The 25012-nt window shown below is 41.1% G+C and overlaps 2 protein-coding genes across 5 annotated transcripts; one reads left to right on the forward strand and one right to left on the reverse strand.

Annotated features, from left to right (window-relative positions):
* Positions 1-207: 207 nt before the first annotated feature.
* Positions 208-9606, forward strand: CDC37L1 (cell division cycle 37 like 1). Of its 2 annotated transcripts, none has more exons than XM_015280189.4 (7): positions 208-357; positions 1679-1960; positions 2664-2754; positions 6576-6691; positions 6990-7112; positions 7716-7871; positions 8929-9606. In XM_015280189.4, exons 1-7 carry the CDS (start codon positions 262-264, stop codon positions 8995-8997), a joined length of 933 nt encoding a protein of 310 aa, XP_015135675.1. In that variant the 5' UTR covers positions 208-261; the 3' UTR covers positions 8998-9606. The 2 variants fall into 2 exon arrangements, with proteins under 2 accessions (XP_015135675.1, XP_424174.4); XM_424174.8 differs by having other exon boundaries at positions 8451-8970.
* Positions 7024-24795, reverse strand: AK3 (adenylate kinase 3). Of its 3 annotated transcripts, none has more exons than XM_015280190.4 (6): positions 24596-24795; positions 20657-20776; positions 16519-16691; positions 14171-14289; positions 12768-12887; positions 7024-8552 (listed from the first exon to the last, which is right to left on the reverse strand). In XM_015280190.4, exons 1-6 carry the CDS (start codon positions 24741-24743, stop codon positions 8528-8530), a joined length of 705 nt encoding a protein of 234 aa, XP_015135676.2. In that variant the 5' UTR covers positions 24744-24795; the 3' UTR covers positions 7024-8527. The 3 variants fall into 3 exon arrangements, with proteins under 3 accessions (XP_015135676.2, XP_025000547.2, XP_040512215.1); XM_025144779.3 differs by lacking the exon at positions 7024-8552 and adding an exon at positions 16217-16299 and having other exon boundaries at positions 12856-12887; XM_040656281.2 differs by lacking the exon at positions 7024-8552 and adding an exon at positions 16217-16299 and having other exon boundaries at positions 12856-12887; positions 14171-14310.
* Positions 24796-25012: the final 217 nt, after the last annotated feature.

Consider the following 25012-nt stretch of genomic DNA (forward strand, 5'->3'; position numbering starts at 1 on the left):
CAGACGCGTGGCACTCCGCGGGGTAACCAACAGCTGACCCTCGAGGCCGTCCCGCGCGCCTCTGCCGGGCAAACGTCCGCCGGTGCGGCGCGGCGCAGCGCCGCGCGCCTTGCGGAAAGCCCCGCCCGCCGACCGCGGGGGCGGGCGCTGAGCGGCGGTATCGCGGCCGCCCGCTAGCTATTGCCGGAAGTGGTGTACGGCCTCGCTTCCGGTGAGCAATCGAACGGCCGAGGGAGGCGATCGGCGCTTCCCGCTGCCAGGATGGCGCTGTGGTTCCCGCGGTACCGGGACGGCAGCCCCGCGGTGGAGGAGGACGAGCAGCGGGAGCTGTCTCCAGGCTCCCGACAGCGCCTGCAGGTATGCACCGAGCTGCCGGCGCCGCCTACCGCCGCAGCCCACAGTGGCGCAATTCCTCGGCCGTCGCGGGGCGGTTTAGCGCCGCCGGCCCCGCCGCCCCGCCCGGCTCCGGCCTGCCGTGGGGAGGCGGCCACTGAGGCCGGGGGGGGGCGCCGTGGGGCGGGGCGGGCGGGTGTGTCTGGGGCCGCTCGGCCGCCCCGGAGGGAGCAGGTAGGGCAGGCGGAGAGCGGGAGTTGGCGGCCGGCGCTGCCCATGGGTAGCAGTTTCATGTCTGGCAAGTGGCGCGGGGAGAGCCGCGCCGAAGCGATGCCCGCGTCTGTCTGAACGCCGGGTGTGTGGCCCGTGTGCTTTTCTTCAAGCCGGCCTGTACTGTGTGTTCGCGTGTCATCAGCCTACATCACGTGTAGCAGCCGTTACCGAGTTCTCTAAGCAGTGCAGTTTTCATCTCCGTTCGAGAAGGGAAATGCTCCAGTGAGTTGGCACAGAACTTTGAGGTAGACGAGAGCTCCCCCCATGTATGCTTTTACAGTTTGTGTTGGCCTTCATGTCCGTGAGCCAGACGTTTTCAGCAGTACGGGTTTCATAAGGTGGCCCCCGAGGGCTGAGGAATGAATATATGTGGAGAGGGGTGGGAAGGCACAATGGGGGATGTACTCCCGAGCACTCTTAGATTTCTAAACAGAAATTGCCAGCATACATCTGGAAGCAATATAAGTGCTGGTGCTGAAGAGGTCATTCTCTCCTAGCTAAGAGTCATGATGCCTTTGATAGATTTAATCAAGAAGAGCATACTTGTGCTGCGCCTCTGCCACTTAATAACTTGCATTCTGTTTTCACTTGTCAGTTCAAAGAAAGATGTCGGCCATCTGTTTAACTATTCCACATTGGAATGCAGGCAATTACTTTACTGTTGTTATCTTACATCACAAATCTGATTCTTCTCAGAAGAATGTGTTCAAAGTATATATCCAAGTGTTCTCATACTTGTCTGTTGCTAGCATTCCAGACAGAGGGAGATCACAGGAGGACCTTTCAGCTGTGTCGGAAATGGTCTTCAGAGTGTATAAATATTATTGATAGCGGTACTTGATTCAAGATTTTGCTAATACACTTATCACATTAATATAGCTTGAGGAAGAAATGTCATCCTAAAATCCCACTGGTACTAAACCACGCTTAATCACTCCTGCAGATAGAATGCTGCTTCTGAGATGCCTTCCAGATGAGCCTTATCTTTAGCATTTAAGCCTGTCTGCTCCTATATAATTCGTGAACTTGTTGGTTTTCCCTCCATAAAGGCCATGTCTGATTTTCCTCACAGACCTATAGCCAAGAGATTGAATTAGCCTGCCAAAAAGAGAAAGAGTTTGTGAAGCACTCTGTAGAATGCACATGGAATCTTGCAGAAGCCCAGCAAAAGCTTGGTAGCCTAGCACTGCATAACGCAGAATCCTTCGATCAAGAACATGCTCAAGCAAAGACTGAAGTTGCAGAGTTGAGATGGAGAGAGGAGGAGTGGCGAAGAAAAGAAGAAGCACTTAACCAAGGGGAAAGACAGGACCTATGGAACACAGATCTTGTTAGTAAGGAGGTTTTTAATAAGGTAAGGCCCGTTTCGTTGTGCATGAAACCATACATTACCCTCATTTTTCATTACACTTGTTAGTTTTGAGTGCAAAATCACAAGGTGTGTTAAATGTTTTCTTGTTTACTTTTATTTTGCCTCATGGAAGGGAGTAAGCTGCACTCATGCTACACATCTGGATGGCATTTCTTTACCAGAACTGGAGATCAGAACTTGTGTGGTCATAAAGTTCATATATTACCAAACAGGATCAAACAATAACTTCTTCACACCGAGAGTCTGCTTCTCTGGTGTGTGAGATTCTCAAATGTGAAACAGTTTGCTTTTAATACTGACTACTGTAATACAGGTTATTCAGCACAAACCCTTTTCAAGTAGAATATCTGCTGTTTTCACAACTTAATTTGAAATAAGAACAACTAGCGTATCTCATAATTTCACTGATTGAGCTGCATCAGGGTACGTTATTCTTGTGCAAAGATCAGTGTGTTCCTTCCCGAGTACAGAATTTTCTCTTTTTTTTGGCTAGTCAACTATAATAAAACTTTCCAAGTCTGTTATTAGTTAATGTGCTTGTTTTAAAGAAAATCTTCTCAAGCATGTGATGTGATGTGACTCTTAAATTGGAACATCTTCCTTTAGAGGGTAACGCGATGACATGTCATTGCAGAAAGGCATGTATGGAGATTTCTGTGGTAGTTACAGTCTTTGTCTTCCTCAGAGTTTTATCAATCAGAAAAGAAAAGAAACAGAAGATGAAGATGCAGCTGAATCATTTATGAAAAAACATGAACAAAAGATTAGACACTTTGGTAAGTGTGCTTTTTCCAGCATTTTCCGGTTCAAATTTCTGTGAACTTCTTGAAGGTTTACTCATTGTTGGACAGAACAAGTGCTAACAAAGGAAACATCTGACTAGCAGGCTGTCTAGCTTTATTTTATCAGGACAGATAATCATTTCAGAGTGAAATAAGGTGTAAACTGTTTGCTAACACCTGTGATCAGTAGGACTGTTAACTAAAAATAAATACTCAAGCAAGCCTAAGATGTTAAAACTAAGGTTTTAGTAACTTTTTTTTATTGCTGGTCATTGGAGAAGTTAAGGATATACATGGAAACATACGTCCTGTGCAGAAATGTGCTTGGGATTGTCTGAAGCTGTCTCCTTTTAAGGAATGGCTTTCTGGTGGCTATTAAGTTGCAGAGGGAATGATTGTTAAAGGTAAACATCTGCAAAAATATACTGTGAACGCATATGTGCACAGAATCTTATGTTTGTTAAAATTATATTATCTATCCACTAGGTGTCACTTCAGCTCCATGGTAATTGTTGAACCTCTGAGCAGAGCTCATTTTGTAAAGTAATCTGAAAATGTGGTGATCCTGCTAAGTAATTCCCGTTTTTTGTTGCAGGCTGTTTACAGACAATGATGTAGTATAGTCATATGTCAAATTTCAGAACAATCAAGAATTGGACTGAGTTGGCAAAATATACCTGGTTGTATGAGCTGAGTTTTACTAAACTGGCTTTTAGGGATCTCCAATTGAGGCACAACACTGTCATGAGTACATAAATAGTAGCAGTGGGCATACACTGTCAAATACCTGAACTGCTAAGTGTAGTGATGACATAAACAGAATATGTCTCCTCTGCTGTGAATTTCATCAGAACAAACTGGCTTTATTGTGTTTCCTGATCAAGAGTTGGGCAAAGTTGCTTTGTCTAAATTCAGATTAAGCAATTATAGAAACAATCATCCTTCAGAATACTATCTTTTTTTTTACCTCTTTAATTAAAAGTCATGTTGTTTTAATTCAAAATACTTAAGTTCCTAGTAAGAAGGATGTTCCGTATTAATGCTTTTTCAAATTTCTTCATTTGGTGCTTGCTGCTGCCAAGGGGTAGCACAGACTTCACTAGCCATACAGTCCAAGTCCCTTTTCTGGATCCTGCTCTGCCTTTTATGTAATAAAGAACCTATGCAGAACATCTCTGCTGCTGAGAAAGCCAAAAGAAATATCCATCATTGGTTTCTCTTAGATATTTAGTCATCAGAATTAAGATTAGTTTAGGTCATCTTTAGCAGAGTTACAATTATATGTTGATAGATGAGCGAAGCTGTATATGTGGTTGCCAGTAAATTATTTGACTGGTAGTGATATACGAAGAACAGCATGAAGTTGCTTCAGGGGAGGCTCAAGATGGGAATTAGGAAATGGTTCTTGACCAGAAGCATGGTCAGGGAACAGATTCCCCAAGGCAATGGTCCCAGCCTCAAGCTGCCAGAGTTCAAGAAGCCTTTGGACAGCACTCTCAGACATAAGGTCTGAATTTTGTGTGGTCCTGCTTGTAACCAGGGGCTGGACTTAATAATCCTTGGGAGACGCAACTGTGATTCTCTACAGGGGTATAAATGCAAGTAGCTTACTTAAGACTGAAAGCTTGATTTCAGAAAAAACAAATTCCAACTCCTCAGGGAGTTAGTCAACAAAACCCCTTAGGAATCTGTCCTCAAAGACAAGGGAGCAGAGCAGAGATGGCAGGTGTTTAAGGAAGCTTTCTCTAGGCCACAAGAGCTCTCCATCCCCAGGTGTAGCAAGTCAGAAATGGAAAGCAAGAGACGGGTGTGGCTGAACTGAGACCTGCTGGTCAAACAGGAGAGCAAGAAAATGCACAGGCAGTGAAAGCAGAGACAGCTAACCTGGGAGGAGTACAGGAATGCTGCTGGGCTGTGTAGGGGTTGAATCAGGAAGGCCAAGGCCCAACTGGGGCTGAACTTGGCAAGGTGTGCAAAGAAGGATAAGAAAGACTTATATAGATACATGAACCAGAAAAGGAAAGTCCAGGCGAGCATACATTCCCTTTTGAACAACACAGGCTAGTAACAACAGACAAGGAGAAAGCTGATGTACTGAATAACTTTGCTTCAATTTTCACTATTGTCTGCTCTACACACACTGCTCTTGTGTGGATGGTTCAGCAGGTGGCGACTGGAGGGAGTGATCCCCCTCCTATTGTACATGAAGATCAGTTCAGATCACCAACTGAGAAACCTGAACATCCATAACTGTATGGGTCTTGATGAGATGCTTCACAGAGTCCCAAGGGAATTGGCTGACGTAGTCACCAAGCCACTCTCAATGATATTTGATAAGTCATGGCAGTTACATGAAGTCTGCAGTGACTGGAAAGAAGGCATTGTTGTATCCATTTTTAAGAAAGGTAGAAAGGATGACCCAGAGAACTACTGACCTGTTAGTCTCAGCTCATTGCAGGGGAAGATGATGGAGCAGGTCCTCCTGGAAGCTATGCTAAGGCACGTGAGAGAGAGGGAAGTGATATGAGACAACCAGCATGGCTTCACCAAAGGCAGGTCCTGTCTGATCAACCTCACTGCTTTTTATGATGGTGTAACTGCATCAGATGTGGAGCCATTGATGTTATCTGTCTGGACTTCAGTAAGGCCTTTGACAACGTTCCCGATAACATCCTTCTCTCCAAACTGGAAAGATATGATGGATGGATTGTTCAGTGGTCAAGTAACTAGTTGTGAGATCATACCCAGAGAGTAGCGGTCAAGAGCTCAATGTCATGATGGGAGACCGGTAATAAGTGGTGTCCCTCAGGGGTCAGTACTGGGACTGGTGATCTTTAACGTCTTCATCAGTGACATCAACAGTGGGATTGAGTGCACCCTCAGAAAGTTTGCAGGTGATACCAAGCTGTGCGGTGCAGTCGGCATGCCCGAGGAACGGGATGCCATTCAGAGAGACCTGGAGAGTCTCAAACAGTGGACTCAGGTGAACCTCATGAGGTTTAACAAATCCAGGTTCAAGGTGTTGCACCTGTGTCATGGTAATGCTCACAATCTCTACAAGCTGTGGGATGTAAGGATAGAGCATGGCCCTGCTGAAAAGAACTTTGGGGTACTGGTGAGTGCCAAGTTGGAGTTGAGCCAGTAATGTGCCTTCATACCAACTGTATTCTGGGTTGCACCAAAAGAAGTGTGGCCAGCAGGTTGAGGGAGGTGATCCTGCTCCTCTCTCTGCACTGGTGAGACCTTAACCTGGAGTACTGCATCTGGATGTGGAATCCTCAGTACAGGAGAGACATAGACTTGTTGGAGAGCACCCAGAGAAAGGCCAGAGAAATGATCCAAGGGATGGAATGCCTCCCCTGTGGGGACAGGCTGAGAGAGCTCGGGCTGTTCAGCCTGGAAAAGGAAAGGCTCTGAGCTGACCTATTGGCAGCCTTTCAGTATTTAAAGAGGGGCTGTAAGAAAGAAAGGGGCAGAATCCTTAGCAGGGTCTGTAGTGATAGAACAAGGGGAAATGGTTTCAAACTAGAAAAGGGGAGATTTAGATTGCACATAAGAAGTTTTTTAAAATAGGATGGTGAGGTACTGGAACAGGTTGCCCAGAGATGTGGTGAAAAACCCAACCCTTGAGACATTCAAGGCCAGGCTGGGCCAGGCTCTGAGCAACCTGATCTAGATGTAGGTGTTCCCATGCATTGCAGGGGAGTTGGACTTGATAACTTTTAAGGGTCCCTTCCAATTCAAAAGATTCTTTGATTTGCTGCATTATATCATATATCTATTTCAAGCATCTTAACCTACGTTTCTGTAATTAGGTATGATGAGAAGATGGGATGATAGTCAAAGATTTCTGTCTGACCATCCGTATCTTGTAAGTGAAGAAACATCTAAATATCTCATGTTATGGTGCTTTCATCTAGAAGCTGAACAGGTATGAAGATCTTTAAGTTGTTTGAAAGTATACAGTTTCCACTTGCACTTTGGAAAAGCTGTCCAACTTCATTAGCTGTTCCACTGTTCCCCTCTTGCTTACTCTAATTAGAGGAAAGAAAAACAACTAAATAAAATGTTGCATTACGTCTAGTTTCAGTGAAGTAACAGTCCCCTTACTTCTGTGGCCCTCAGTTCATATCTCTTTAGCTAATAAAATGAATTTATCCTTAATTGTATAAATATAGTTACAGGAAATATATTTAAATTGTAATTTTTAACCTTTTTTGTTTTTCCAGAAAAGAGCTCTGATGGAACAAGTAGCACACCAAGCAGTAGTAATGCAGTTTATTATAGAAATTGCCAAAAACTGCAATGTGGATCCAAGAGGCTGTTTTCGTCTCTTTTTCCAAAAAGCCAAAGTAAGTCACTCTGTATAATGATGGTAAAAACTCTTAACGTTTAACAAGGTACCAGTGTTCTAGAGTAGGTTTCTTCCTATCTGAAAGATGCTAAGTATTTTACTGACTTAGTATTATGGAGACGTGTTTTATTAGCAGTTCTTAATAGATACTTTGTTGTAACTCCTATCTTGAAAACAGAGGAGAAATGTAGAAAGATTCAAACTGTGGTTTGCTGTAGACTGTATTCAGTTATTCTTGACTGATGGATCTTAATACCACATTAATAGCTCAGTTAACCCCTTTAAGAAGTTCTGCTGACTGAGTGAGTCAACTTCTGCATTTCTCTTGGCCAGAATGTTAGAACAAGCACCTGCTTTTCTAAAGTTAATAAAGGAAGGGCTAAAATGAGATCTCCTTTTGAATGTCTTTAGATAAATAAATTACTTTGCTTCTATGTTTAAGTACTACAGTTTATCTTAATGAAAATTTAGGTAAGATTCTTTTTTTTTTTTTTTTTTTTGACTGGCATTGTTCATTACTTTTTCAGTATACACAAGGTTTACAATTCGTAAGATAATCTGTTTGAAGTGAGAATACTTAATTTTTTTTTTCTCTCTGCAGACAGGAGAAGGCTATTTTGAGGCATTTAAAAGTGAACTTGAGGCATTCAAGACAAGAGTGAGAATCTGGTCACAATCAGATAGCTTTCAGGCTATCTTACTATATAATCCCACTGTCAATCCTAGTCTTGTAGAACAGCTGACATCTTTGTCACAGGTAAGTTTATTACTTCCAGAAATTAATTTAACTAAATTGGAATTAGGTCCTATGTTGAGAAGCTGTACCTTTCTGGAATTAAAGAGGATTGTTCCTAGAACAGAGTGGTCAGGATATAACTTCCATTATTATCAATATGCAAGGCATATATATGTTTTCTTTTCACCTGAACTTGTCTGGAGGAGGATCAGCGGAGACCTTATAGCTCTCTGCATCTACCTGAAAGGAGGTTGTGGCAAGGTCGAGGTCAGCCTCTTCTTCTGCATAACTAATGATATGACTAGAGGGAATGGCCTCAAGGTGCTCTAGGGGAGCTTCAGGTTGGATATTAGGAGGAGTGGACAAGTGTTGGTCGTAGGTGGACAGCTGGACTAGATGATCTTGAAGGTCTTTTCCAATCTTGGTAATTCTATGAACTCAGCACCAGGAGAAGGTCAAAAGCAAATGTTCAGCACCTTTCCATTTTGTTGAAAAAGAAATGCTGCATTATAAAGCTGATGCAGTGATAGAATTGTATTCACACCTTATCACAAGCAGTGCAAGAGGCTTTTAGGTTAAAATGATCAATGCAATTCATAGGATCCTTCAGCTAAGTGAAGCCTAAGGAAGACCTCCTGTTGTCACGGAAGAAAACTTAAGGCTGCTTACATCTCCTGTTAGACTACTAGTGATGGCCATATCCTGGAATGAAGAAACAAGAGATTTTCAAAAATTAGATATTAGAGAAGGTGATGCAGTTGAAACTACTTAACTTGAAATAATTTGATTAAAGTACCTTTCAGGTAAGATCCACTGCTGAATTCTAGTTAATGTACAGTCAAACTCTAGAAATACTGACACCAAACGCAATCTATGCTAGTTAAATTAAAAAAAAAAAAAGCATTTAAACACAGTCCAGTAGTTCTGAGTAATGGATTTTTATAAGCTTATTTTATTAGTACTGCATATTTGTCTCGTCTTAAGATAGACAACATGAAGAGTCTGTCTTCAAGCTAAAAGCTCTCCTTTCTCCCTCCAGTTGTGGAGAATTAAGCTGTCAATTTTTCATCTGTTGCAGAACACAGGTGATCTACAAGGTTCCACAAACACAAATGAAGAAGAATCCAAAATGATGGACACAGTATAGCACTGTTAAGACTGAGGCCAAGTACCTTTTTTTTCTTAACAAAGGAAAGAACATGGCTATTTTCTTGACACTTATTTTTCTGGGTACTGCACTTTATTTTTGGTGTCAGATTTGTTGTTGTTTTTTGTTGGGGGGTGGGTTGAAGGGGGGTGGGTAATTCAGAAAAACTTGTAATATTGTTTGAAAATGTGCTGCTAGGTTTTTGGTTGTCCTTGAAGAGCAGGGTTCTCATATTGCTGAATGTGAAACTGGATGTGTTTTCTGCTACTAACCTTGCCTTTCATAACTTTAGAAATCAAAGTATGATAAAAGAATCTGCACAAATACAATGTTTACAAGAAGCAGTAGATTCTTGTTAGAATCTGCTATTGTCTTACTACAGATGTGGATGTCTTACTCTGAATTGGAGATCACAACTGTATTTACGCTACCTTGTTCACATTATAAGCTCTCAAATTTGGTTATCACTAATAGCAATAAATCAATATCTGGTATCAGTATTTCATATCTGGATGGATTAGGTTGAAACACTGGGTTTCTACCTCTACGAAGGGGATTTAAATGTCACATTGTGCTTCATTAAAAACTTGGTTTTGTCCGAAAACATAATCAACACTTGTCTGAGTGCCAAGTTGTATGACCTCAGGTTCTGATTCTCATTTTTCTAAAAATAACTTAAAATATTTTTTTTAAAGCTAAGGCTCTGCATGGGGAGAAGTATTTGATGAAGGAACAGAGGGAACTTTATGTACAAGGGTTAGGAAAATATGTAGGTTGCTCCGAAAGTAATGCCTCATACTTTTATGGAAACTGCAACAGATAAGAGACCATAATGCTATTTGAAAGAACACATTCTTAGCCACAAAATAGCTACAGAACACTATTTTTCAACAGTCACCACCATTTGCTATGCAATTTCACTAGCCATGAACAAGAGCCTGCATGTAGTCTTATTAAAAATCTGTACCAGTAAAGGTGACCCACAGTTACCATAGCCGAAAAGTGCACCCACTGCCTCACTGTACTTGCATCCACTGTTTGGTCTCCATAAATGTTCAGCAAGTGTTGATGAATATCCGTGGGTGTAGCTTTTCTTTTTTCTGCATGGAGGAGTTCAATGACACACCTGTGCTTCGCATGCACTTCCATGTCAGATACGATGGAAGATCAGACTGCCCCTCTGCTGCCATTTGTCCTACAGCAACAAAATGTAACGGAATATTGGTGGGATGGTTCAACTTCTATTGTCATACCACCACATCTGCCTCTGACATTAGAGGTCAACATAAGGCATTACTTCCAGAGCAGTCTTCATATTTCAGTAGAAAGCCATGTTATGGCAATGTGCCTGTCAGGATTTCAAATTCATATGGTACCAACCTGAGTTAACAAAATTGTCAGCTTAAGCAGTTAAAGCGGAAATTTAATAAATGTTTTGTTTTAGGAGCTGGAAATCTAAACCCTGTTTTAAGATGTTCCACGCAACCTCTGCAATCCAGAATTTTACCCTGCTTTTCTACTGCTTTAACAGTTCTACATACAAAAATCTATACGGTAGTTAAAATATACCAGTGAAAATAGCTTTTTTTTTTTAAACTGCATTTCAAATATCGCTATAGGTTTAACTGTATTGATCTAACTGTAAGGTTGGGAAGGTATCTAAACTCCTACGAGCTTGACCTGTGTATTTACAGTTGATTCAAACAGATTCAGGCTAAAGGTATTCTGAGATTCATTTTCAGATGTGGGCTGAAAATAGAGCAAAGTCTTAAGTTTACAGTATATACCACATTATTAGTATAATTGCAGTAGCAAAAACAGGAACTTCAGCTCAATTGGAAGTACCTTCTCCTGTGCCTAGTGTTTGTTCCCTACCAGTTCCTTTGCTGACAAACTGAGGATAAAGGAGCAGAAGATCAGTCACGGATTGAAATTACTCCTGAAGCTAGTTATATGTGAAGTGTATTAAGTGTGTATAAAATTTGGCACTCACTCCAGAGTGGAAAAAGTAAACACTGCCTCCTAACCTAATTATTAAGGGAAACCAGTAGCTTCAGGTTGTTCTTTAACTGAAGTCCCATTATGTACAAGTGTAACAAGGACAATGTACAGTGCACGGTGATTTGTAATTGCTACCACTAGCAGTAGAGCCACATTTATCTAGCAACCTATGATACACTGAAAGCTATTTTTGTTATGTCTAATTAAAATTGCTTGACTTGCGGGGAGAATGTCTTAAACCATACAGAGGGCAAGAAAGCAAGCATAGTTTCTTTTTGTAGAAATAAGCAGAAACATAAGTGGAAGGCTTTTCAAACTCCACAGCATCCATGTTCTTTTACACTTGCTCAGTACTGACAACAGTAAAGCTACACGTGAATGTACAGTCCAGGGTATGACAGCTCTGCAGTTAATAAGAGTTAATGCAGAAGGAGACAGACCTGCATTAGCAAGACAGAGCAGCTACCTGACATTGCCTAGACAGAGTTGTTTAATCCTCAGGTTTTGCTGACCCTTCTTGAAACTCTCAGACTGGTGAGTATTAAAAAAAAAAAAATCCCCTGAAGAATAGCAATGTCTGCATTATCTGGATTATTAAAAGCATAGTATATAGAGGTTTGTGAATCCAATTACTTAGTGAATAAATTAATAAAAGAGCTGGTCAGGGATATGAATTAGCGGCATGAAGTCATTAAAACTATGCTTACTAAAATAAAATTTGCTCCAGTAAAGAGCTGAATTTGACAAAGGGAAATCTTGTCACAAGCATCGGGGAAGATCAATTTTTTGAAAGACAAAGGGGAAGACAGGCAGTCTTGACCAGTGTATCTCTCTACAGGCTTACCAAATTACACCAGCTGCTCAGTGTCCACTTTGTTTTTACTAATGAAGCCTTGCACAGCTGCTCAAAGACAGAGGCTTTACCAAATGAATTTGTAAGTCATCAAAAATTTTTCATGTCAATAATACAGCTAAAGGCAGAAATAGAACCATGGCAATAGGGCAGATCATACACATAAGTCTCAAGGGTAACTTAAGCCTAGCAAAACCAGTAAAGCTAAGGAATGTTATCATTTTCTGTGATTAAGCTACAACTGTATATAAGGAAGAACTGTTCAGAGGATGCTGAGCAACTGAAAGAGGTTGCCAAGGAAGTGGTGTTCAAAGTCAGGGTGAACAGAGCTTTGGGCAGCCTGATGAAGTGAAAGATGTCCTTGCCTGTGGTAGAGAGCTTGAAATAAATGACTGCTAAAAGATCCTTTCCAACCCAAACTGTTCTGTGCCAGTTTTGGGCTGAAAGTGCTTCTTGCAGGCTGGCAGCCATCATCCCTCACAGCTTCTGGCTGGCCACAGGAAGTCACGCATTCAAGAAACTTCCTTCCATACCTTTATCATTGCTTCACACTGCAGTTAATGAATAATTAAGTCAGCAAAAATCCTCTGTAATTAAGCTGTATTGTGAAATATATCTCCTTCACCATTATTACCAAATGTGATCATTTTCTGATTAACAGAGACTCAAAAGTATCTGCTTTTGTTAAAGTCAATTACTGTGTTGTAAAAGTCAGGCATATTTAATATTAAAAACAAATACAGTGTTAAAGAGAGAGCCACAGAAGACATAGTTTTATCATAATGTAAGTCAGGGACAACAATAGACTTTAATTATTGATCAGTCTGATACACTACTTAAGAGTAATACTTGATTGCTGAATCTTGCGTAATCGTGTGTGCTGTGACCATTGAGCAGAAATTGGACCTAATTTCACCTGGGAGTGGCAGCATCTTTCTGGCTCACATCTGGCAACTTGGTTTGGAGGAAAGTGTAGATATGTGGCCAGATTTTATTAGTTTCTGTTCCAGAGAAGGATTTCAACAGCCCTTTTTTCCTGAGGAAGAAAAAGAAAAAAGTATTACAGAAGTCAAATTGTCTAAGCTTTCCAGGATCCCTATTTTGCTTTAAGATTGCTCTGGCCAAAGTGCACTGATGTATATGTGATTTAATGTCAAGAGCAACCAGAACATAGGGAATGCAGGTCTACGTGCATTAGTGTGTTCTTCAGACAGTATACTGTTGCCCACACCAGTTCAAAAAGCTGGTAGCTGTCTACAGAACAATTAATAAAAAAATTATTAGACGTAAAACTTAAGAAGCAGTCAAGCCATACAGCACATCCTACATGACAGTCATCCTATTAACTGAATTTTAAAGTCAGATCTTAAAAATCAAACCAGGCATAATCAGAATGTTTTGAATTAATTCTAATAGCTAGTTTTATCTGCAGTATGTTATTAGGCCTGTGCCTACAAGCCTGTACACTTCAGAAAGCTACTAGTCAGGAAAAGTTGTTCTCAATCCAGAATAAATTCTTTTGCTAAAACTGAACCAATCCAAAGATAGAGCTCCTAGTTTTCTGTTAAGCAGTTTTCCTAGAGCATATTGAAGGGTGGTAGATACAAAGAGATAGAGGAAGGGACAGTTACTTCAGGATGTTCTTAGAAAAAGTCTAGTATGTTTATCTAGGTCAAGTAAGACGACAAAACTCTATACAGTGATCAAGTATTAACCTATTTATTACTAATGTAGAAAAAGCAATGTACATAAAGCAGAGCAGACCAGCTTAACATGAAGGGAGACTATATACAGTTCTACCCTTCCAGAGTGCAAATGGTAGTATTCTCAAACAGCTAGTTGTTCTGAGTATTGCTAGCTTTGCATATAACAATCCTATTCCTAGAACAGATACCTCTAAATTCTCATTAACAATTCTTCTATTTGTTTGTCAGTTTCTTGACCCCTTGTGTATTACAAGGACTTCTGTACATGCAGAAAGAAAAAATACCGTCAAAGTTTCCAAGAAGGGCACTCTCTGCTACCCTCTTAAATAGACCCACATCGCTCAGATCACTAATATAATGCACTGAATAATGCCTAGCATTATGTGTAAAGCTAAACATGGCTGCAATTAAAGGCTCTTGTGCTAAGCTGGCTCATGAAGAGTTTCATGCAACAGTCAAAATCATAACTAATTTTACTACTTTTATTTCTTACAAAAGTGTTAAAAGATAGACTGCTACTCATACCTTGTTCAGTGTTCTAAGAACTCTATAGCTGGAGGGATTTGTTCCTTGCTGTGCTAATGTGGAAGAAGCAAAGTATTTTACTACTTACCGATAATATTCTAGAACAGGTTTTGTTTGTGCATCATAAGCCTGCAGTCTCTTGGTAACCGTCTCTGGCTTATCATCATCTCGTTGAACAAGTGGCTCTCCAGTAACGTCATCAATGCCCTAATCATCGTTAAAAGCAAACTGTATTTCTGTTTATTTTTGTGTATTTTTTTTATTTACATTATTATCAGATTCTAATTAGTCCAACTGTAGGTTTCTGCTTATAAAGAGAAAAGCATACCATATACCTGGAATATAAGAAGTTGACTCTCAAGTAAGACATTCAATTACTATAAAAATACTTTCACGGTATTTACAGTGAACATGAGGCTATAGTTACTTGGCTGATTAGGTCCCTGGAACATTTGCTGAATACTGAAATATGTAGACAAAGCCTTCTGATATGGTTTTGTCTGGGACAGAGTTAATTTTCTTCACAGAAGCTCATGTGATGTTGTGTTTTGGATTTAAGAGGAAGAAGAAGATGGTTGGTAATATGTTCATGCATAAGAGCAAGCAAGCAAGAAGCTAATTTAACCTCAGTTTGATGACAGCGAAATGGAGAATGGAATTCACAGTCTTTCTAAGTCATACTTTAATCTTTAGCAACAGATAAATATTACAGCAAAATATGACATGGAAGCCAACAGAAACAATTTTACAATTCAGTAAGCAGAAGCAGGGGCTTACTATGTGACAATTCCTACTCCTGTACACATTTCTCTACCAGTTTCTTGAAGGGCTTGAAGTGGTTAGTGTGCTTGTAAGTCTTGAAACAAGCAATGACCAAGGAAACCATTAGTCACTGGCATAGTGGAAGATACAGGAACTTCATACTGCATAAGACATACAGACATACCATACAGACATAGGGGACTCTTTGCCCCTTCATACCTACTGATTAAATCCTCAATGGTTTTCATTTTTCTTAAAGGCAAGTTTAATCTGACAACAGAAATGTTCCTTCTTCCTGCTTTTTTTTTGGCAGTCAGTTTCAAGAAACAATGATAAATGTCAGTGTTGAGTAAGCTGCTCGGTTTATGAAGGTGTGAAGAAAACTTGTTCCAGAACATGTCTGTCTGATATTGGAGACAGATCTACATGGTCAAATTTGCCTTCTTTTTATTATGCAATAATTTAAAATATTCAAGGGTTTCTATCTAATATCTGTGCAGGCAACCATAATAGTGCCTTAGTTGCACCCGTTAAGTATCAAGACTGCAGTTTTGTATGAACTCTGAAGCCACAGTCTTAGTTTTGATGAGCTAAATTTTTTTCAAAGCTACCAGACAACACAGACAACTGCATTTCACCTGTTCAGTGTCATTCCACAAACGACTTCAATATGTTGTGATACGCTTCCTTCACTAATTACGTGACAGGTAGAGTGGAGTGTATAGTAGAGCTGTTACAGCTGGAAGCCACTCTGCTATGTCTGGTAATTCTCTGTTGCTGCTTGCCTATGTTTTTCTGCAATTAAAAATAACCATAATTTAAACTCCAGGTTTTAAACTATACCTAGTGTTTGCAATTGCTCACTTCAAGTGTTTACCTGGCATTTCAGCTGGCCTCTTTTCCCGCAACACTGTAATCTCAAAAATACAAAGCCTGCTATATTTGTGATGCAGCTTAATAGAACCTCCAGATAAAAGTGTGGTGCTGCAACAGGTAAGTTATTTAAAGTTAAGGGTGAAACACAACCAAGTACCTAAAAAAAATTAGGGTAATGATGTATATCTGTTGTTTTAGTTTATTATTCTTGCTCTATGACACCTCAAGCTTTAAGCTCTTTGTTCTATTGAGAGGCTTCTCAAACTAGCAAGTTCCTACATATAATTTTGCAATATGACAACTGTCCCTCTGAAAATACTCATCCTGATTAAATGGTAACACAGGAAAAGCATTAAGTGGATAGCTCTGACTGGTAATAGTACATTACTTAATGTGCACCTAGATACAAAGAATGAGTCCTCTGGAGGATGGGAAGCGGCATTTCAGACTGCACAGTTAGCAACTGCAAAGCAGGCTAAGAATATGCCCAGCTCACATGAAGATGTGCAGGTCTTCCAGATCAGTGAATAATAGGAGCTTAGGAAACAGTGTGAGGATCTGGCAGCATGGTGTTTCAATCTGCAGAGGACAAGCATATTGCCCATGAGTTTGAGCTTCTACCAGGGCATACTCTGAGACTGTGTGTTAGCAGAGAGTTTCTGTGCTCTTGAGAGATAAAACTAACCTTTTCCTTCTGAGCTACTGTATTTTGCAGTAACATACATAAATATTTTACTACAATTATCAAATGCAGTGCAACATTTATTTAGCACCAGTATCAATTTGTGTATTGCTTACCTGCACTTTGGGAGGACTGAATTCAAGGTTGTAGACTCTGCCACTAGTAGGGTGTACCCACCGTGCAGTGAGACGACATTTTATGGTTTCAAATGGTACGTCTAGGTCAATCACAGTGTCTATTTGACATTCTTTATCCAGGGCTTCTGCCTGAGCAACTGTTCTAGGGAAACCTTTTTAAAGGAAAGAACTCCATAAGTATCCAGAGTTATGAGAATTTGCTAGATTTCAACATTAGAGAAACTGCTGGTCAGATAGAAAAAGTGTATTATCATGCTGTAAAAGCTGAAGAGACATCAGATTTTTCTGCTACATTTTTTCAGCACATTTTTCAGTTTCATGGCACTCTTAACTTGTTAAGCCTTCCAGCTTCTGTTTCCTCAGTTCATTTAGGCATCCCAGAAGTGTAATACACAGAAGCAAAAATACCCCATATTCATATGTATTACGTACCAAATTTACAAAAAAAAACCCACTATATACATATTTTGAGCAATAAAAGCCATAGACAGTTAATTCTGAGAGGCACAGAACAATCCAAAAACATTTGGAACAGCTCTTATTTCCGGGAAAAGTCTGGCATAAGCAGCTGGTTATAACCTCCCTTGCCCTAAAAACAATGTATCAACCAGAGGCATGAGGGCTGTGAGTACACTGGGGGCACAGAAATCTCTTTATTTAATACTGCCTTTTGCTCATGAATTCAGTGGCTCCAGTGGACTGCATTCAAAGACTCGTGTTATTAGTAAATAATATAATTTAAGAAGGAGGGGGAAAAACAGAATAAAAAAACTAAAGTTGCCACCAAGACTTTAAGATGAAAAACTGACCACAAGATTAATGTTCATAGCTTCTGTAGAACGTGTTGTTATACCAGATTCACTGGAATAACACCCCCACCTACCAAATTCTTGAATAGTTCCATAATCTTCAGTTATTTATAACTTTCATGATACTATACAAGTAATTTTCTCCATGAAGTCAAGTACTGAAAAAATACAAGGTTAAGAAACTCTTCTTTCCATAACACTGATTAATGAGACCACTGTCCAAGTAAGGAATTAGCCAAGAATTAACCTTAAAAAAGAAAGGGGGCAATAGTGGCGAGTGGGTGTAAAGAGTAATCATTTACGGTCTTAAGACTCCTGTGTCTCATCTACCATAACTTCACAGTGAGAAATTATTTACTCAGGCCATGCTTTTGCGTATGCCTTAAGGCTGACAGACCTGGTTTGCATCACAGTCATCAACTACCCTCATTCTGCTTCTCTCACGTTCACATAAGCATATAGAAGTGCTTCTGAATGTTTAAAGCGGAGAATGTGGAGACTCCAGCACTGCTCTTTTTCACTGCTGATAAGCTATTCAGCCACTATATATCTTAGTCACACCACTGGAAAATGAGTCACCCTGAGACTCTACTGAGAATCTTCCTCAACAAATTGAAGTACTTTTACAAATATATTTCATTGGAACTGGCAGTTGCTGCATACAGCATTTCCTCAAAAAACAAAATAATCTACAGTGTGTGTTAAATTGTGAACAATCTCGAAACACAGAGAAAGGTGCTAATTATTGAGCAGATAAATCTAAGTAGATCATACCAACATGCACGTGACTCAGACTGTTACATCTCCTATGATTTTAGAAGCCAACAGGCTATCATTAGGCAGTGGATATGTGTGTCTGGCTAACGTGCATACAAGCTGCTCACCAATTCTATTTAGTTTGACTTAGGTGACCTCAGCTGTTTGTTCTGAGCTTCAGTTAGCAAACTAAAGAGACTGATTAGCATACTTCAACAGGATACTGTTGATCCAACTGAGCTGTTTATTTCAAAGCTAAAGAGCTATCCATTAGTGTAATGCACCAAGCCTCTATATAGACATACACAAAAAAAAAGTTCTGCACCAGAAGTTTAAAGAAGGCATTAATATTCAGGAAAAATATATTTATTCTCTCATGCTGTCCACATCATCTTATTAAGACTTGCTTGTTAATAGTTCCCAGTGTGCCCAGCTATACAGCTACACTTACAGATCTGTATGGCTGGAACTACACATACAAAGGACCAGGAACTGAAGGAAAACATCTGCAGTACACTAATGAATTAAGTTTCACTGCACTCTTCACTGGAGGGATTAAGCCCTTCTCCTCTAGGGCAAAACATAACTGGGAATAAAGCCACCCAAAAAGACAAAAGAATCATATAATGGCTTGGGTTGGTAGGGATCTTAAAGATCCACCCATCAGGTTACCCAGCACTCCATCCAAAGGGCCCCATCCAAGCCAGCCTTGAACACCTCCAGGGATGGGGCATCCACAAGTTCTCTAAGCAAACTATTCCAGCACCTCAACATTCTATGAGTAAGACATTTCCCCCTAATCTCTAAATTTCTTCTCTTTCATTATTACCATTCCCCCCTGTTATATCACTATCAGACAGTGTGAAAAGTCCGTCTCCATTTTTTATAAGCCCTTTTAAGTACTTGGCCTTGTTGAACTTCATGAGGTTCTCATGAACCCACCACTCAAGCCTGTCAAGGTCCTTCTGGATGGCATCCCTTCCCTTCGGCACACAGACTACACCATTAAGCTTGGTGTCATCCACACACTTGCTGTGGGTTCAATCCCATTGTCCCACGTGAGCAACAAAGATACTAAATAGTGCTGGTGCCAGTACAGACCTCTGAGGAAAACCACCATCACTTGTCTCCACTTGGACATTAAGTAGTTGACCACATTTCTTTCAGTGTAACCAACCAGTTAATTCCTTGTCCACCAAATGTCCATCCATCATTCCCATGTCACCAATTTAGAGGCAAGGATATTGCACAGAACAGTGTTAAATACTTTGCAGTTCAGGTAAATCATATCTTCCCTTATCCACTGTGACTCTGTTGCAGGCCACCAAATTTGTCAGCAGTGATATGCCCTTAGTGAAACCATGCTGGCTGTTACCAGTCACCCCTTTGTTTACAGGAGGAGCTCCTCCGTGATCATGCTGGGCAGACAGATGAGACTGCCTGGCCTGTAGTTTCCCAGGTCTTCTATATTTTTCCCTCTTTTTTTTTTTTTTCCTTAAACTAGGGGTCCTGTTTCCCTTTTTCCAGTCAGGGGGAACTTAACCAGACTGCCATGACTTCTCAGATACAATGGACTGTGGATTAGCAGCTTCATTCACCAGTTCCCTTAAGACCACTGGATACATATCATCAGGTCCCATGAACCCGTGCACCTTCAGATGGTCTAAAAACTGATCTTCTACAGCATATCCACAGTTCTTCATTCTCCTTAACCTTGTTTTTGCCTTCTGTGTATTACACAGTGTAGCTGGAGCAGCTGCCAGTGAAGAGAGAGGCAAAAAAATGAACATCTCAGCTTTTGTATCATAGGTAATCGGGTCTCCTGTTTCCTTCCGGAAAGGGCCCACATTTTCCCTGGTCTTCCTTTTATTACTAACACAGAGCAATGTGGATGTTTCGCTCCCTCTAAACCAAAAGCCACATCAACAACTTTTTAGTTTTATCTACTGAGATAAGTTGTGGTCAGAATGTGAAAACACACACATCCACCCTAGACTCTATCTTTGTGATGCACAACCAACTGTACTCCCAGGGGCTGGTGTAGCAAGAACCAGTCAGTCCATGATACTGTGGAAAAGGCATTTTCTCACAAGTGTGAGTGCTGAAGCTATAAGCTTACACTGAAGAGTTCCCAAACAATTTGGTCTAAAGGAGGCCTTTAAGAACAATGATTTGTTCTTGAGCAATAGTTTTGTTAGTGATTTATTGCACATGGCACTGCTGCAGTGCTCCCTTAGGCGCACTTGCCTTACTGCTGTTTCACATGCTTGCCTACTTTTCTATTTACACAACTACTTAAACCCTTTCTTCAAAAGTTTTCCATTCTCCAGGGACTGTTTAAAAAAAACACTTCTCGATCCATATTTTAAAAGAAGCCTCTTTTAGTGGAGGGGAAATAAGAATTAACAGAATTACCAGTTTTGAAATGTTATTTTCCAGTAAGAGGGCCTTTTCAACATGAATTAGTGTCCCTTTTTTGTTAATCAAGCAAACCAAGCTTTCTAGTGCTGATTTCCTCTCCTTACACAGCAATATCCGATATGCTAACTTACCATCCAGCAGCCAGTTGTACTGATCTAGACCTTTTAGCTCATTTAGCATCAGCCGTGTCATGATGTCATCTGGAATAAGCCTTCCTTGATCAATGTAGGACTTGGCAAGGATTCCAACTTCTGTGAAAGTAAGAGGAGTCATGTCACAGTACCTGTGACCTCCAGCAACTGAAAAAATACCAACAACCCTGCAAACAGTTGGCTTTGATTAGGATGGCACAGAACAGTAATGTTATTAACCAGACAGACCATGTACTTGCTGAATTTCAAAAACATGATCAATTAGGATCTGATTTTGAAAATATGTATCAGATTAATTTGTTTGGGCTGTGGCCCCACAACTGGAAACAGGGCATTCAGCTTATTTCTAACCCCACAGCCCAAACATAATTTTACTGCTGAGTATTTGAAAGATGAAGTTCCAAAAATGAGAATGAGTCTTCAAAACAAGAATGAAGATACATAAAGCAACTGAGCTCTATAATGATGCCAGCCCTCATATTTCCTGCTGAGGAATTTATTTTCTTGGTTTAATGTCTAGTTATTATCCTATGACTTCACTACAAAAAGAAACTACACTGGTATTTAAGAGAGCAGCATGCAATGGGGCACACATGCCAGAACAAATTTTTATGATTACTAGAGTTACAAGATGTTTATAGATGTTGTAAACTATTTATAGGAGTGCACATCCACTAGTACTTTCCCGTGACACTGACTACCTTTTAATACCAGTTGCTTAGCCCACTGGCTTGCTAAGATGCCATCTACACATCACAGATCCAGAGATCACACTCTGATATCACATACATTAGCATGCTGCAGGTCATCAAAGTCATGGGTACAGCCAGGAAGAAATCCATTTGCCTGGGCTCTATTCTGAGCACAGTGTCTTTGTGGCCTTAGTTTATAAAGCAAATACCTAATTTCATGAGTCATCTCAAATAGCACCTAAATTGTTTTTTTAATTGTGGATCTGCTTAAGTGTATATTAATGGACAATTCAGATCTATTTACGGTAAGCTAAACAAGAGGATAGGATGGACTGACATTACTGATACATGATAAGACCACTTCCAGCAGGAAGCAGTAAAAAATGCCAGTCCCATCACCTGATGCAGTATTGAAAGGTGTACAGTGTACAGTGGCCTTTCCTCAGGTAAGGACAATGAAAAGCACTAGATATCCTCAAGTAGTGCAAACAGTACCTCTGGTGTAGGGAAAAAAAAAGAAAAAAAAAAAAGGAAAGGTAAAAAGGGCAAGGTAGGAAGGGGAGGGGAGGGAAGGAAAAAAAAAAAGAAAGAAAAGTAAAGGCTCCAAATAATCCTCACAGTGTGGGAAAGAGTCATACTCAGATGTCTGGAGACCCACAGCATGCAAATTAGAAAGAAGATGACAGCCTGTCTGGGTACAAAATACCTGTTCTTTTCCATATGTCACCTCTTACTAATATCTTTTCTATTATCCCAGTGCACTTAGAACTATGTACTCTGCAAAATTGGCTGGAAAGAGGAATAAATTATACCTAAATAGTTTAATGTGCACTTGATGCCCAAATCTGTTAGATACATGCCACAGTATTGCTCTAGCCACAATGATCTAAGAATACATGCAAGGCAAGCCCGGCAGAAAATGGTAATACCAACATACTTCGTAAAGATAGATGAGCTTTTGGGCACAGACAGGTGAAGCATATAGCAAGTTGTAAGGCACACAGGTCTTATTATTTGAACAGTGGAAGAGGAAACACTGCCTCTAACTGCAAGCCCTTGATCTTCCGGAGCCAACTATTGCAGGAGGAAAAAATAATCATAGAATTGACAAGGTTGGAAAAGACCTCCAAGATCATCCTGTACAATGGTCCACCTACCACCAATATTTCCCCACTAAACCACATCCCCTAGTACAACATCTAAATGTTCTTGAACACCTCCAGGGACCTCAGTCACCTCCCTGGGCAGCCTGTTACCTCACCTAACCACTCTTTCAGAGAAGAAATGTTTTCCTAATAACCAACCCGAGTCATGACTATTAACCTAAGATTCAAATAGTCATGTTAGGTGGGATGGAAAGGGTTAGTAATGTTTTGTTGGTTTGGTTTGATTTGGTTTAAGCTTGGGTCTGAAACTACTATAGGCATGGCAGTCTTTAGCATTAAAGGGCAACGTCATTTTCCTTCCTGTCTAGGCAAAAAACAGGTATTTCTGCTTAAAAGTTTTGCAGAAGATTGGCTTGTCCTAACTGCATACAGCAAACAAGCTTCAGCCATATTCAGACTGCAGGCTGCTTAGCACTATAGAGAGACTGTCACCAACTCTGCACTCTCCGACATAGCAGAACTTGGTAATGACTACAAATTGCCTAGGACACTCATGCTCAAAAGGACTTTTCAACAAAGACTGCTTTCAAAAGACAGCAAATGCTAAAAATAGCACCATGCAGCAACTGGTAATTATATTTAATTTTCCAAATATTTTAACTGTCCAATTTAAACTTACAGTTCTTAAAGAATTGAGCACTGTAAGACTCCTGCATTATCATCAAAACTCTTTTTCTCTTTCTCTCAGCTACACCTATCTAGGCTCTCTGAACTGCCTCTCATTCCAGCTTAACCCTTTCAGCATCCTGCACACTCCCACCACCTAAATATTCATCTCAGATATTTGGAGACTGTTTCTGCAAACAGTAGCTTACTTTCAGTACAACTAAGACAGAGCTTCATCTGCAATAAGTCATGAATGGAAACTCCGTAGTAGATTCCTTTAAGCTCTGTTAACTAACTCTGAGTGAATTTCAACACCTCTTACATCCTCCACTGACCTCTCACAACAGATTCTCACATTTCCACAGTCCTTCAGACCCCTTAATCTGTCCAGTCCGCTGAGATCATTTTTGCTGAATCACTTTTCTTTCAATTGCTTCAACACTCCCTTGTTAAATCAAGCAATGGGAATTTATTCTTCTCATACACCCCTTAGCTTGACTCTGTTTACATTCTTTGATCTTGCTTCCAAGGTACAATGCTTTCAATGAGAACAAAACTAATCTATTTCATAAACAGTGTGTTTCTCTTCTGGAAAGTCTTCCATTCTCACTGGATCTTACTTAACCTGAAGGTTCACAGCAGTAACAATTTTGGTTTTGTGAGCCTCTATAGAGAACATACTCTGACCCTACAAACACACAAAAGTCTGGATGTGTTCAGATATGTGTGCAGAGGTAGTGCTCCTAGCAAATGTTTAACTTGGAGATACCGACCACAGTGAGGTCAGTCAACCAAGCTAAGGCCATTACTCTTACAGAGCAAACATGGTTTGTGTGAAGATATGTGGAAATCAAAACCAGCTAACTGATTTCATAATAAGAGATCATTTTTCATTTTCAAGGACGTTCACAAATTTTCAAAACCAATACCAACAGTTATGTAACCACACTACTGCTCTACCGCTGCAAATGTAGGTGGTCCTTCACAACTTCCAGGTGCTGGCACTAACACCCTCACTTTACCACAAGCAGCTGCAAGTGGTTCCTGCAAGACTTTCAGCACCACCATGAATAAAAGCAGATCTGCAAGCCAGAGGGCGACCTGTCATCAGTTTAAAAAAAAAAAAAAAAAAAAAAAAGACAGGAGAGAGTTGCACTGGAAGAGAGCCAGAGATCAAGACAGGACAACACGGTACGTGTAATTAAGGCAAACAGCTTGAAAACTTTGACACTCCTCTTCAGAAACCCCCCACTGAGCACAGGTCTGCCCACTTCGGGACAAGCTCTTCCGATGGAGGAACAGCAAGGAACCCCGCGGGCCCACAGCTCCTGGGACAGGCCCCGCGTGGAGCTCCAGGAAGCGTAAGAGGGAAGGAAGCCGGTGCAGTGCTTGCCGTCTCTCGCGGGCGCTGGGAGGGCCCGGGGCTGGCGGCAGAGCCACCCCCCGCCGCTCACCTGTCTTCTTCTGCATGTTGACCCTCAGCAAATCTCCGCTAGAGAGGTGCTTCATGCCGAAGTGCTTGATGATCCGCGCCGAGATCGTGCCCTTGCCGGAGCCCGGCGGGCCCATGATGACGGCGCGCAGCAGCGGCGGCGGCGCCATCCCGCAGCGGCCGCCGGGCCCCGCTCGTCGCCGCCGCAGCCGCGCAAGTCCCGCGGCCTAGGCCGGGCGGGGCGGACTGGAGCGAGACGGAGAGCGGCCTGCGGCGGCGGCGCCGCCTCCCCCCGGGCGGTGCCTCGTCCCCGTGCTGGGCTGAGGGTAGCAGGAGGCCGCGGAGTGCCGGTGGCGGCTCTGCCGGTGAAGTAGTTGTCAGCACGGGCGAGAGAAGAGAATGCTCTTTATAGTAAGGCACAAAAATAACCCCCAAAATA

The sequence above is a fragment of the Gallus gallus genome, chromosome Z, assembly GCF_016699485.2.
Source record: "Gallus gallus isolate bGalGal1 chromosome Z, bGalGal1.mat.broiler.GRCg7b, whole genome shotgun sequence".
Classification (NCBI taxonomy): Eukaryota; Metazoa; Chordata; class Aves; order Galliformes; family Phasianidae; genus Gallus; species Gallus gallus.

What these genes read in the sequence shown, in the direction of transcription:
- CDC37L1 (XM_015280189.4), top strand. Translation starts at nt 262, where the DNA reads ATGGCGCTGTGGTTCCCGCGGTACCGGGACGGCAGCCCCGCGGTGGAG. An exon ending in GTAAGGAGGTTTTTAATAAG is followed by an intron (nt 1,961 to 2,663) that starts GTAAGGCCCGTT and finishes TGTCTTCCTCAG; the next exon opens with AGTTTTATCAATCAGAAAAG. An exon ending in TTCATCTAGAAGCTGAACAG is followed by an intron (nt 6,692 to 6,989) that starts GTATGAAGATCT and finishes TTGTTTTTCCAG; the next exon opens with AAAAGAGCTCTGATGGAACA.
- AK3 (XM_015280190.4), bottom strand. Translation starts at nt 24,743, where the DNA reads ATGGCGCCGCCGCCGCTGCTGCGCGCCGTCATCATGGGCCCGCCGGGC. An exon ending in CAACATGCAGAAGAAGACAG is followed by an intron (nt 20,777 to 24,595) that starts GTGAGCGGCGGG and finishes TTACTTTCACAG; the next exon opens with AAGTTGGAATCCTTGCCAAG. An exon ending in CCTGTTCTAGAATATTATCG is followed by an intron (nt 12,888 to 14,170) that starts GTAAGTAGTAAA and finishes TTTCTTCCTCAG; the next exon opens with GAAAAAAGGGCTGTTGAAAT.